We start from the raw sequence: 14,133 nt of genomic DNA on the forward strand, positions 1-14,133 counted from the left end.
CAAGTTTATTTATTAAATAAAGAGAGACTACACGCAGTGTTGCAAACTAAAATTTATTCTCGAAATACACCATGTTTAAGGAATAGAATTGTTTATTTATTTTTCTTTGAAATAAATTTTCCTGATACAAGAAAAGAAGCAAGGTATACAAATTTATAAGCTTCGTATTACGTATTTTATCATAATGAAGTAATCATTTTAAAAAAGAAAATAATTAATAAATTATAAATATTTATTACTATTATAAATTGTAAATAAAAATTAAATAATTTCTTATCCAAAAAAATTTAAAGAAAAACATCTTATTGACATATCGAAAATACCGAACTTAGATATGGTATGATTAAGACTAAATAGAGAAAATTTCCATTATTATAGCGCATTTAGTCCCTTAATAGCCTTTAATAGAGACACATAGTTTGTTCACACGCATCTTTAGATAACCATGTACAAGAATGTGGAACATTTTTGCCGGTATCTTCAAACAGAGAAATTCTTAAGCACTTTCCAGTTCGCCCTATCATCGACCCTACTTTTACTGCACAATATAGTCAGAAGTCACTATAATAATGATGTTTCACTATTATTATCGATGTTTCATGTTGCAGGCATTCGTCTTCTTAGTCTTTCATGTTTCTCTGATATTTGTATATTGTCTATGTCAGTTTGAATTTGAATTACAGTAGAGAATCAACATAATTATTTAAATTTCGTTCGAAATGTGCAAAAATATCTTTAAAAAATATCTAAAAATATTTCAAATATAAGATAAAAATTATTTAAAAGAAAAATATTTTAAAATATCCTAAAATAATTCAAAATATCTTAAAATATTTCAGAATATTCCAAAATATTCCATGAATGATATATAGCCGGAAGCCACAATGTTGATAATTGTATGATATCAAATCGTGAAAGTCTCAAATCTTTGATTAGGAACGGAATTAATGTGGTTTGAGAACAGAAATTAAGGTCGAGGATGGGCGGACAAATCTTTTTGTTTGGAAAGATAAGGTGAAAGAAATGTAGGGAAAGTGTGACTACATACTTTTCTCTTTCTGTTGGATTCTTTTTAAAAGCAGCTTTTAATTCTTGATCGATAATATACTTCTCTGAAGATAATTAAAAGAGTAATACTTGAAAATGAGAAAGTGAAAACAGATTTAAATCTACTGAAATATTCAGAAAATTTTATAACTTTTTTATTTTTGTTTACGATCATTAAACTATTAATTGTTCTTTTTTTTCATAATATTAAGAATGAAATGTAATTTTTTATTTCTTCTTTCGAAGAATATAAAAATAAAGATATTAAAGTAATATTATATCCGTCTTAAAATACTGAAAAAATTAATCATAAAATATTATTATATAATTTATAACATTCATTGAATTGTAATCAATGCTACTGATGAAAGAAAATATCATAATATCATAAACTTAAATCTTATCATGATTTAGAAAATTAAAAAAAAAATAAATAAAAATTAAAACAAATAAGGAATATTTTCATTGCATAAACATTGAATCACAACCTCAAAAATCACGCAATGAAATCACCGTATTCATGGATTACAAGAGAAAATAGGTTCCTTGCATAATCTGACCTTTGATTTGATTTTGTTGTAACGCCTCAACACCTCAGTTTTCAATGCAACTTTCATTACTCAGAAAGGTCATACAAAAAGAGAACGTATATCGAAAAAATTATAATTTAAGAACTGTTTTTCATCATATTGATTATCTATTATATTTTTCATTCTTTAGAAATATTTTGTACATTTTATCTGCGTATCAATATACAATTAATTGATATTACAAGACAAATAATGCATTCAATGATATTGTCATATCTTTAAATATCAAGGATATACAAGGTATCGACACGAGAGTCAAAAGACTGTTAGAAACTAATAAAGATCATATTAAATATTTGCACAAAAGTTTCTATAAAATCAATATGATTATGATCTTTTTTATAGTTTTTTCATTGACGATTATTATATTATTGATACTTGAAAGCAGAATGTTTTGTAATTAACTTTTATAATTTATTTGTATAAAATAAAATTAAAATATAAATCAAAATATATCATTCAAATATCTTAATTTTAATTTTAATCTTTTTCCTTATCACGTTATTACAAATAAAATTTAAGAAATCAAACAATCTATAAAAGTATAAATATTATTTTAATCATAATGATACAATTCCAAAATGATACAACTTACATATACAATAATTTCGTATTGCTCGTCCATCTTAAAAAAAAAAAAAATAATAAAATTAAAGTACATACCAAAAAATAAGACTTCAAGGAAAGGGATAAAAAATTCATCGATCATTCTCGGTGGAGTTTCATTTCGGTCACGAAATCTATTGGCGCCATCCCACGTTCCTTCTTCTGTTCGCTCCTCGAGGATGCCTGACACGTTCCTGAATCCGAATCTCGTGTTTGTACGGCCTATTCATGGCGTAGACATAATCGTGGCGTGGCTGCATAACGGTAAAAACAGATCGGCGTGCATTCACTTTTCCCCGTTCGAAGCGCGTGCAGTTTCTATCTCATATACATATATACATATGAAGACGAAGATCGCTGTAGGCAATACCTTTTAAAACTGACGAGTCGTCGATTCATCCACTCATCATGTACAAATAATTGATGGAATTCGTACCGAAAACGGAATCGATCTGCATCTGTCTTAATTTTTGTTCTTGATTTCGAGAGCGGAAGTTACAAAAAGAGAGAGAAGAATACAAAAGTTGTATGATATTTTGATCACAAACGAAAACAGTATACAGAATATAATTATTGAGATCTAACGCGAATTATAAAGAAATAAACAATTGAGAAACTTTCTAAAATTTTTATTAGAATTTCTAATTTTTGCTAATTAAATTTTTTCTAATTTTTATTTCTTCATTTTACATTATACAATTTTGTAATTTATACGATCATGATATTATAAATAATAGGTTATTATAGCAAATTTTTAAATTTTCGCGCCATCCGCGAAATGCGAATTAAAATTGAGGATTAAATTAGGATTAATGCAATTTATCTTTTTCTGTATCAAAAATTTTTAAAATAATTCAAGAATTTTTATATGATTTAGTTTAAAATAGAATCTGTTTCTTCTTTTAAAAATTCCAATATTTACCTTTATGCAGAATAAAATTTGATATTAATTAACTATTATTTGTTTGAATTTCGAGCAAAACTGTCTACTAATTTATTAAATAAATTTCTGGAATATATAAATGCCATCTAAGCAAGTGGCATCTATTAACTTGAAAAGTAGGCTAACATACCGGCTGAAGATGATTCAATGCTCGAGTGAAAGCTCTAACAATCAAAGCTGAATGCAAACTTTGTGACATATTTATTTATATATATTTATATATATGTATTACATATATACTTTCTGGATTCTAATTTTTTAATAAATTTTTATACTTTTTAGAATTTTTTTTCTTTTAACTAGATTATTTTCTACTTATAATATTATTAATGAAATTTTACAAAATTCAAATTATTAAGGCAGTCGTTAATTATCGGTTATACTCATATAATCATTTCATTTTCAGACGATTCCGGTGTGTCAAGGTTCGAGGGGAAGGTGACGAGCAGGTTTCAGACGAGAATCTTCAAGATACCTCGAACGAATCCGGCAAGAAACCTCGTCGACTAAAACGAACATGCTCGTTATAAACTATCGTCAAAGGCATCCTTGTTGGAGGATGCTGCTCGCCATCGTCATTTTGTCCGGTCTCATTAGGTATAGCGAACCAATGTCGACGAAGAGGTTAACAGATTCATCATCTTCATCATCATCATCGTCGTCGTCCACGTTATCAAATTCCGGCGAATCGAGGTCACAGAATCTTGGCTCGCCAAGCGATCTAGCCTGGCAAGCTTGGCTCCTTCTAGATCATCAAACAGGAGGTCATTCCAGCTTAGATTCAGCAAGTTTCCTCAAACGGATCACACCGAAAAGCGTGTTCATTGCGCCAGAACTGCCAGCTTTACCGCCTTGCGCTGACGGTTATCGTGCAGATACGATGGGCAGGTGCGTGAAAATCGTGAACATCGATCACGAGGCTCATCTTGGTTTCCTTCTTCAACGGCTGAACAATCGATACGGGAACCGAGGTAGCAGCTCTGAGGCGTTTAACAATAATAAAAAAAAGTCCAGCGGCCCGTTGCAGTTGAATATCCCTCTGTTTTCCATGACCAGAGAATCGAACAAACCAATCGCTCTTTCCCAAAAGGATGTGGCTCTTCCCCAAAAGAATGTAGAAGAAAAAAAAGTAGAAGAAAAGGTAATATTTTATTGATGAATTTTCTTTATCATATATATTTATTAACTGTAAGTTAGAGAATGTAACATATAAATAGGATTAATATATAAATAGGATAAATAGGATTTAATAGAATTGCATAGATTCCCGCTTTTTCGTATGTTCTTTTAAGAATTTTTCTTTCGTTCATTGCCAATTACATTAACATCATTGTTATTATTATTATGTATTATATTTTAAAGATAATAATTTAAAGTATTCGAAATATAATTTTTATAAATTGTTACAGGTAGTAAAGAAAATAGAAGAAGACATAATGGAAAACATAGAGGAAGAGATAAAGGAAGAAGAGCAACCGTTGGAATCTCTGATCATGTATTATCAGACGAAGAACAACAACGAAGAACAGGAAAACGAGGATAATGTTTCTCGTGAGAATACTACCATTTCTGACGAACCTATTAACGAACCCCCCGACGAATTTGAAGAAGAAGAAGATCAGAATACTACTATTCGTGATCAGAGTATAATTATCCACGATCAAAGTACTACAATTCACGATCAGAGTACTACAATCCACGATCAGAGTACTACAATCAACGATCAAAGTACTACATTCCACGATCAGAGTACTACAATCCACGATCAGAGTACTACGATCCATGATCAGAGTACTACAATTCATGATCAGAGTACTTTTATTTATGATCAAAGTACTACCGTTTATGATCAAAGTACTCCCATCTATGATCAAAGTACTAGTACTCATGATCAAAGTACTACCATTCACGATCAAAATACTACTATCTATGATCAAAATACTACCATCCATGATCAGAATACTACCATTCATGAGCAGAATACTACCATTCACGATCAGAGTACCACAAGTCATGACCAAAACACTACAAGCAATGACCAAAATACTACCATTTATGATCGAAGTATTACCATCCAGGATCAAACTACTGTGCGTTCCTCGTTAGAAATCCCATGAAAGAAATATGGATTTGATTGGTTATTCGAATAGACCGAATATGTACAATCATAAAAGTAGGAATGTCTATTGATCAAAAGTCTTGCATCTACAAATAAGACCATGTAGCGCTATTTATCGGTGTACAATACTTCCGTACACTTGTACCGTCCCGTGAGATCTATGAGGCATACATAAATATTACCATCCATGATCAGAGTACATACTACATATTATCCGTGATCAAAACAAAGTTAAACGTTATTCAAATAATATTTCAAATAAAATTTTCGAATAAATCTTAATAAATCAAATAAATGAAAGTCAATGATCTATCGGCATGCATTGTCCGAATAATTCTTCTTTCTCAATTAAAAATTTACTCAGTCTTTTATCATATCTTTCAGAATCATTCATTTCGCGCACATATATATATATATACATACATATTGGAGTTACTTCACAAAAATATCATCAATCGTAAAGCTTTTCTAAAAAAAAAAAGCTAGAAAACTAAAAAAAAAAAACAAATTTGCGAGAAACAAAATCGTTTTTAAATTCTACGATGTTATTGGAATAACGTTTAACCCTGCGATAACTCTTTTATACGAAAATACGCGATAGAATGCATGCAATTACGAAATGAAAAAATTATTATTGTCATTAACAAAATCTATTGATATATCCTTTGGATTTTTATAAGAAGATAAAATTATATATACGTGTGATTATATCACGTACGAAATTAAAAAAAAATTATAAATCTGACATCGCGGCCAGTAATTTTTTTTACTGCTCTACATATGCTTCGATGTGGTGTGTAATCTCTTTTTCCCATGTATTTGAATGTTAATTCGTGTACATATTAATTTTATTAAGAGAAATTGTATATACATTACATAATTAAGAAGCGTCAACAGCGTCTTAACGTGTATTAATTGTAACTGTATAAAAATATTATTGTATTATTTATAGCTAAATATATCGATGTATATTATACATTGTCGTGTCGTATCATGTAGGAAGTATTCTTAGATCGCAAAACAGAAAGAACATAAAAAAATCATTCGATATTGATTTTGCGCCAAAATATCATGCTTTATTATTATTTACAACCTGTCCAGGCATGATAAGCGATTATGTTACAAATCATTTTATTCATTAAGCATTTTTTATTGTACATAACTTAATTGTTAAAGAAACTGCATGTTACGTTGTAATTGTAATTTTTTATTGTACATAACTTAATTGTTAAAGAAATTGCATGTTACGTTGCATTACTGGATGTATTTTTTATCCCTTTGAATTCCCGAGCAATAAGAAACTTCTCAGTAGACTCATTTCTTGTTGCTTTTGGTCTTATATTTTTTACATGTTTAAAAAATCTTGTCAGATCTTTCTCCAATTGCAAAGATTTCTTACCATCCCATACTTTACAAACAAATATTCCATTTATATGAATAATTTGTAAAGCAAATTTTAAAGCACTATATACAAGTTGCATTATATTTTCATGATCTAAATCTCTTATACCAGATGCATTTGGTGCCATATCTGATAAAAATACATTCACTTTTCGACCATTTAAGATGTTCAAGATTTCATTTTGAGATGTTGCAGCCATAAAATCCATACCATTTAATAAAGTTGCACCTTCAATAGGATAAATTGGTTGTTTATCTATTCCTAAAACAGTTCCAATAGCACTTTTTTGTTTAGCATTTGCATTTGTGAATTTAACAGCAACTTGAGTCCAACTACCAGGAGCAGCTCCACAATCAATTACAATTTTCCCTGGTTCTAATATTTTAAATCTTTCATTAATTTCTAACAATTTATATGCACTTCTACATCTATAATTTTCTCGTTTAGCCAATTCCACATAAGGATCTTGTATTTGTCTTGTAAGCCATAATTGTGAACTATGCTTCTTTCCTTTTAAATTTTGTGGTGTTTCTCGAAATAATGTAGAATAAGTATGTAAATTCCTTATTATCAAAAATATTCTTGAATAATTCATGATATAACCTAACTTAATAATAATTTTATGTATCAAATTTATATATATAGATTGATCATTTTCTTATTTTGATTAATTCTTTATCATTCAATTATTTATTATACAAAACAATTAATAAACATTATGCTTTGAATAAAATTATAACATTTAACAGTTTTAAATAAAACTTTTTATATATGTACTTACAAATTGCGATCCGGTTTTAGTATCAGCTGATTAATACAGAAGAATACGCATGCGTAGAAACTCTATGATGGTGACGGAACTTCGTAGTTACAAAAAGTATCTCATGTGCTTGCCGGCGAAGATGTGATAGAATTCCGTGACTAAATGATCATATGAGCGAATGTTGCGATTAAAGAAGTGATTTACGATGAACCTAACTACAGGGAATCCTCACGGTAACGGCTTGCTTTATGCTGGTTTCAATCAGGATCAAGGTATGTGACCGAGTGTACTACATTTGACAGTCCGGTCATGTACTGTCAAATTTATTTTTTTACTTCTAACCTATATATCTAATATTCTTATTTCATAAATTTATTATTATGATTATTTTTTTTTTATGTAATTAATATCGTTTTAATATAAAAAAATATGTTTTGTACAGACGCTATTTGTTCAAAAATAATTAAAATAAAAAAACTTATAATCATTTTTTTTTTAACCTTATTCTTGTAAGAATGAATTTAATAATAAATTTATTATAGATATGCCTTTTTAAAATATTTATATATTATATTTCATTCTATTTTAATTATTTAAATTTATTTTAGCTATTATTATTCAAATTACCTTTTAATTATATCTTATTTATGAATATTGATTTATTTTTTTTTATAAATATGAATTAAAAAAAATTGATTGTAAATCTACTGATATATAAACATATTTTATTCAAATTATTAAACAATTTATTTTTGTAATCCATTCATTCTTTTATATTCTTTTATTTATGTATCATATGATATGATATTTCATAAAGAGTTACATGATAATTATTCAACTGTAGTAGTTTATCTTCTTAGTTTTCTATGTATTTATATTAATATATATCTTAAATAAGAAACATGTATGTTTCAAATACTATATTATGATCGTAAAGAAAAAATATATCTATATATATGTAATGCAAAAATAGATAACAATATCTTTATTGTTTCTATAATCTTTTCACTTGTAGGATGTTTCGTTTGTGGTATGGAAAATGGTTTCAGAGTATATAATTGTGATCCTTTAAAGGAAAAGGTACGCCATTTCAGTGATGGAGGTCTTGGTTATGTGGAAATGCTGTTTAGGTGTAATTATTTAGCATTAGTTGGTAGTGGAGCAAAACCTATGTATCCAACAAATAAAGGTAAAATGTTATATTTTCTTTTTATTTTAAATAAAATAAATTATTTATTATTTATTTTATACAATATATTTCAGTTATGATATGGGATGACCTTAAAAAAAGATCAGCAATTACTTTAGAGTTTAATGCTCCTGTAAAAGGTGTTAAATTAAGGAGAGATAGGATAGTAGTAATTTTAGAAGGAGTTATAAAAGTTTATACATTTACAAGAAATCCACAACAACTTCATGTATTTGAGACTAATCCAAATCCCAGAGGTCTGTGTGTTTTATGTCCAAATAGTAGTAATTCCTTGCTTGCTTTTCCTGGTAGAAAGAATGGACATGTCCAAGGTAAAATTTTAAATAAAAAGCTGACTTTATTGGCTTTATTATATAAAATATCTTTTTTTTTTTTATTGTTACAGTAATTGATTTGGCTAATACAGAAAAACAACCATTAAATATTGAAGCGCATGAAACACCTTTATCATGTATTGCTTTAAACTTACAAGGTACTAGACTAGCTACAGCTTCAGAAAAGGGTACTTTGATAAGGGTATTTGAAACACAAACTGGAAGTATGATTAATGAATTGAGAAGGGGAGCTAATCATGCAAACATTTATTGGTAAGCTTAGTAAAAACATTAAAAACAATTATTCACCAATATAAAATAAAACAATATGATCTTTATTATTGTAGCATAAATTTCAATCATGATTCCACTTGGTTGTGTGTGGCAAGTGATCATGGAACTGTACATGTTTTTGCTGTAGAAGATCAAAAATTAAATCGTCAATCTAGTTTAGCATCTGCCACTTTCCTGCCAAAATACTTTAGTTCAAGCTGGAGCTTTTGTAAATTTCAAGTTCCGGGTGGTCCACAATGTATGTGTGCATTCGGAACTGATAATAATAGTATTATAGGTGAGTATTATAGTATAATATAGCAATATTTAACAATTTTTATATTATATTATTATAATATATATATATATATATATATATATAAATTTTCGCATAACAGTATTTTTTTTACTTTTGTTGCAGTAATATGTGCAGATGGTAGTTATTATAAATTCGTGTTTAACAATAAAGGCGAATGTACGAAAGAATTTTATGCACAGTTCCTCGAATTAACGGACGATAAAATGTGATTGGAAAATAAAGAAGAGGTAAATTCTTTAAACTCTCTTAAAAATTTTATATAATCTTAATAATAAATATTTTTAATGTTATGTTTTTAGTGTTCTTTGGGTGAGTTCACATGAAATAAATTATATGGAAAGTGAGTACTGTGTTTGTTATTTGAAGTCATATATGTAGAGGACCAAATGGAAAGTACTATTATTTGTTGGTGTTATGTGCACTGTGCAAAACTATTGATCATAACAAAAAAAAAAACTTTAAGAAACACTAGAGGGCCTATTATTGAGATGTCTACTTATGGAACTATAAGTTCTTAAATGTTACAAACAAAAAAAAAACTCGATTTTAGAGTTTTGCTTAACATGTCAATGTAAAAAGTAATTTTCGTACATTTAAATTAAATAATTTTTAGCTAAAGCTGATGCAAATATACGAATAATATTATTTTGAAAGTAATCCAACAATTTTTAATGGCGCATTATGCTCGGCAATTAAATCATGGTATTTTTTTATATTTATTTTATAAAATTATAAATTTGTTATTTTTTTTTTATCGTTACAAAAATGCTCGAATATATTTCATATTGCGTATTTCGTGTCATAAATGTTACAAATTAATATAATATCATGAAATTTGGCTAATTATTGAAATTAAAATTTTTTTATTCAGTAATTAGCCAAATAAAAAATGGGACGTATATAACGTAATCGAATTTTTATAATCTTTATTTTTATGGTTTCATACATTTAATATACATATACACAAGAAATAACTACATTCAGTTATTATTATTGAAATATTACCCCAAAATGTCACAAGATTGTAATGTCATAAAGAAATTGGGATCTAATACAAAATAAAAACATTATGAGACGAAACATTGTATTTGTTTATAAAATATAAATAATATGATCAGTTGCAAGCGATCTATTTCATTTTCTATCCTTTTCGAATATTGTGCGGAATTTGATAAAAAATTTACGCAACATTAGTAATTATAATTCAGTCTTACAGAAAGAGAATGCATGTTGCGTAAATTTAAGCTTTTCGACCTAGTATTGTTGATAATTAAAAGAATTTTATGTTTTATTATAACAATGATAGAAATAAAAAATATATATATATTTATATTACGATATATGCGTCGCCGCATTTCGATATGCAATTTAGATTTACATGTTTTTTAAAGAATAATTGTAATTCTGTGCATTGTTTAAGATATCGCTAAAAAACAACGCGAATTTGTTAACAATTAATAACGTATGAACAATAAGTAACATGTATAATAATACGAAAGCAAGCTTTTTGTACTGCAAACTTCTTTTGAGCTTCTGTAAAATGAAATGTCTTTGTCATGTTATGTATAGAAGTAATATGCACAGTGTTTTTTTCTAACATAAGTTTGTCACGTGTTCTTGTTCACTATTTCAACCTTTTAATTTTTCTTTTTTCGTCAAAAATGAAATACATTCATATTTGACTAAGTTATAAAACTTTAGATGACAAGATTTAAATCATAGGCCTTGTCGTCTAATTTTAAAATTTGTTTAAAAAACACTGTCATTTTAAGAATATCTTTCGATAACAAGAACTCTTCGTCATCGATTGCGCTCTTTCACAATCATTATAAATCCGATTTTCTATCGCTACCAGTAGTATCTTTAAACTTCGAACGGTTTGTTCGCATCTGCCTGAATGGCTTTCGATTTTTGCACGACTGGAACTACGGGATTTTTTTTCACATCGTGAAGAATGTGAGTTAATCCTTTTTTCGTCTCGAGACTTTTGTAACTACTGTAGACGACGAACCATACGTAAGAACTAGTGATTACAAGAAAGAGAACAATTATACCTGGAAAAAAATGATATTCAAGAATGATAAATCTAAACTTCTAATAAAAATTGTTCAAGAATGTATTTTTAATGTATTGGATTGAAGTATATGAAATCGTTATTAGAATTTTAATGTTAATAAGCAAATATAGTTTTAAGTTTTATCTAATATTTAATTGTTTTAATTATAAAAAAGTTATAGAGAATAACTTATAAAGAACTGTTAAAGAAGAAGAAATTTATTATAATGTACGTATGTTGTTATTTTATTAATTAAAAATAGTTTTTAATTTTTCGCTTGATTTTTATATAAATTAACTTGGAAAGTGTAATATAAAGTTATTGAAAGTATTTAACTTTGAAGAAATTTATGTATGTATCGGAATAGTACTTCATTGAATGAAAATTAAAAATTATCATCAATAATGATATAAGAAATCAAGAAAAATAGAAACAACCACGTCATTCTTTAAAAAAATAAATAAAATGAATTTAAAATTTCATCTTAATACTTATGATTTATCATTTTTCCAAATCGTTAGATTTTTTATTATGTTTCACATGTACTAACTTAATAATTTAATATTTGATAATTGTGATTAAATTTTGATTTTTTTCGTTTGTTTATCAACTTACGTTCGCAAATATCAGCTTTGCCACCGAGGGTAGCAATAAATGGACAATCTTGTTGTACCAAAAACAAAGAAATTGTCAAAGCTGATATTATTGTCATCATGATCATCATCCAGGGTGTCATAAAATGACGATTATTCTATGGGAAGAAAAAAACTTATTTTATCATGAAATTATTCTTACATATGGCAACATAAAATATAATTACCGTGAGCGCACCATACAAAAGTAGAATAGTGGAAATAAAATGTATCACTGTGATCACTAATCCACAGTACATCGAATAAACTGTTTCTAAAAACATGTAATGATCTTTAGTATAAAAAATTGGAGATATACAAACCGAAGAATAAGAATACATATAAAATGTTGACCTCTTAAGAAATTTATTAGTTTTCCATTGATTCAAGCATGATTTAAAAAAAAGTTTCATAAGAGTATATTATTTTTCTCAAATAAATATTTTCTAATATTATTTATTTTGTTCAATGATTCAAAATATATTTTAAATTAATTATTAAAAAAATATTAAATATAAAATATAATTTTATTTTTTTATGATCTTAATAGATTTCTTGAAGAGGTTAATTATATAATTGAAAAATGTTTTGTTTTGAAATAAAATTAAAATGTAATATATTTGAAATCATCATAAGATTATAAGCACCAGTTGCATTATGATGTGCCATATCCATTTTTCTGGTATTTAAGTGATTAGACGATATATCTTCTAAGGCTTCCCTTTCGAGAGCGTCTTCTGTATCTCTTACCACCATTTCTTGAATTCCCATTGCATGTGCTAGTGCTAGCACGAAAAATATCATACTAAACCCAGATGTAAACTGCATTAAAAAAGAGAATGTAATTAATTGTAATCAATTTGTTATGTAGTTATTATTATGTAGTTAAATATAATTAAATAATAAGTCATATTTACCAATTGAAATACAGCTATCAACACTGTACCCTGTTGCAGGTTGAAATAATGTAAAAAAGTTTTCAACAATCCCACTTTCATTTTGTTTATCTTTTTTTTTAATAACTTCCTACAATTATTATTCCTAAAAATAAAGAAAAATAGACATCAACATTTTTATCTATCCTAAATAATATTCAAAGTTTTATTATTTAAAAATTAATTCTCAAACAAAATAAATTCACAAAATTCTTCAATTATCAGAAAAATTAGCAAATGTGCAATTAATATTATATAAAGTTTAAGTCAAGTATCGTTATATAAAAAATTAATATAATAATAAGAAATAGTAAACAAAAATAATAGTAACAAAAATAATTACAAAGATTTTTGCAAAAGGCTAAAATTAAAAAAATTTTGCTACCAGTCGTTTAAAGTACAACAATAACAATAATATGAAGAGGAAAAAGTGAAAAGAGAAAATGTCAGCTGTAATCAGGTTCGCAGTTCGGTCGCTTTCGATTTGATGTTTTTACTCACCCCGCGGAAAAAGGAGCACGAAATATTACTGAAACGTAGTTCACAATATGAATCAATAACTTTCACTATTTCTTGCTTATACGAAAGTAAAATAACCGACTGTCAAGCGAAATACTATCACATGAAGGATAGAGGAATCGGAACGTGCGTATGTCGTCTTCTTTGACAGCCTCGTATGAGGCTTTTGAAAGAGAACTTGAATTTAAAGGAATGTCCGTTTGTGTGCGTTCGACACATGAAACGCGAGTTTAACTCGTCTAGGGGGTAAAAACGTAACCCCTAGCTATAGATTATACGGCATGCGCACCACAGACCAATCCAATACCGCATCCTTCAAGGTGCATCCGTTCTCAATTGATCATTGATTGTTACTTGTGCAAAATGATTAATTTTCAATCTTGTAGATCTGAGTTAATAAAAGAA

General features: G+C 27.4%; 4 protein-coding genes across 4 annotated transcripts in view; 2 read left to right on the forward strand and 2 right to left on the reverse strand.

Moving 5' to 3' along the window:
• LOC107994534 (uncharacterized) overlaps positions 1–7,509 on the forward strand; it is a 58,640-nt gene extending 51,131 nt beyond the window's left edge. The window contains exons 2-3 of the mRNA XM_017051501.3: positions 3,593–4,327; positions 4,596–7,509. Coding sequence (XP_016906990.1) covers positions 3,704–4,327; positions 4,596–5,303 — 1,332 coding nt within the window. The 5' untranslated portion in view covers positions 3,593–3,703 and the 3' untranslated portion in view covers positions 5,304–7,509. The remainder of the gene's footprint in view (positions 1–3,592; positions 4,328–4,595) is intronic.
• Positions 6,356–7,302, reverse strand: LOC107994536 (rRNA methyltransferase 2, mitochondrial). Its single transcript, XM_017051503.3, has one exon. The coding sequence runs from the start codon at positions 7,300–7,302 to the stop codon at positions 6,550–6,552; it is 753 nt and encodes a 250-aa protein (XP_016906992.1). The 3' UTR covers positions 6,356–6,549.
• Positions 7,510–7,601: 92 nt separating the features above from the next.
• On the forward strand, positions 7,602–10,710 carry LOC107994535 (WD repeat domain phosphoinositide-interacting protein 3). Its single transcript, XM_017051502.3, has 7 exons — positions 7,602–7,742; positions 8,486–8,659; positions 8,734–8,991; positions 9,066–9,267; positions 9,342–9,565; positions 9,689–9,813; positions 9,886–10,710. The coding sequence occupies exons 1-6, from the start codon at positions 7,676–7,678 to the stop codon at positions 9,793–9,795; spliced, it is 1,032 nt and encodes a 343-aa protein (XP_016906991.1). The 5' UTR covers positions 7,602–7,675; the 3' UTR covers positions 9,796–9,813; positions 9,886–10,710.
• Positions 10,496–14,002, reverse strand: LOC107994537 (uncharacterized). The gene is made up of 6 exons (XM_017051504.3): positions 13,711–14,002; positions 13,192–13,315; positions 12,922–13,096; positions 12,463–12,548; positions 12,258–12,393; positions 10,496–11,640 (listed from the first exon to the last, which is right to left on the reverse strand). The coding sequence occupies exons 2-6, from the start codon at positions 13,270–13,272 to the stop codon at positions 11,450–11,452; spliced, it is 669 nt and encodes a 222-aa protein (XP_016906993.1). The 5' UTR covers positions 13,273–13,315; positions 13,711–14,002; the 3' UTR covers positions 10,496–11,449.
• Between the last annotated feature and the right edge of the window lie 131 nt (positions 14,003–14,133).

This window comes from Apis cerana, linkage group LG11 (assembly GCF_029169275.1).
Source record: "Apis cerana isolate GH-2021 linkage group LG11, AcerK_1.0, whole genome shotgun sequence".
Taxonomy (NCBI): Eukaryota; Metazoa; Arthropoda; class Insecta; order Hymenoptera; family Apidae; genus Apis; species Apis cerana.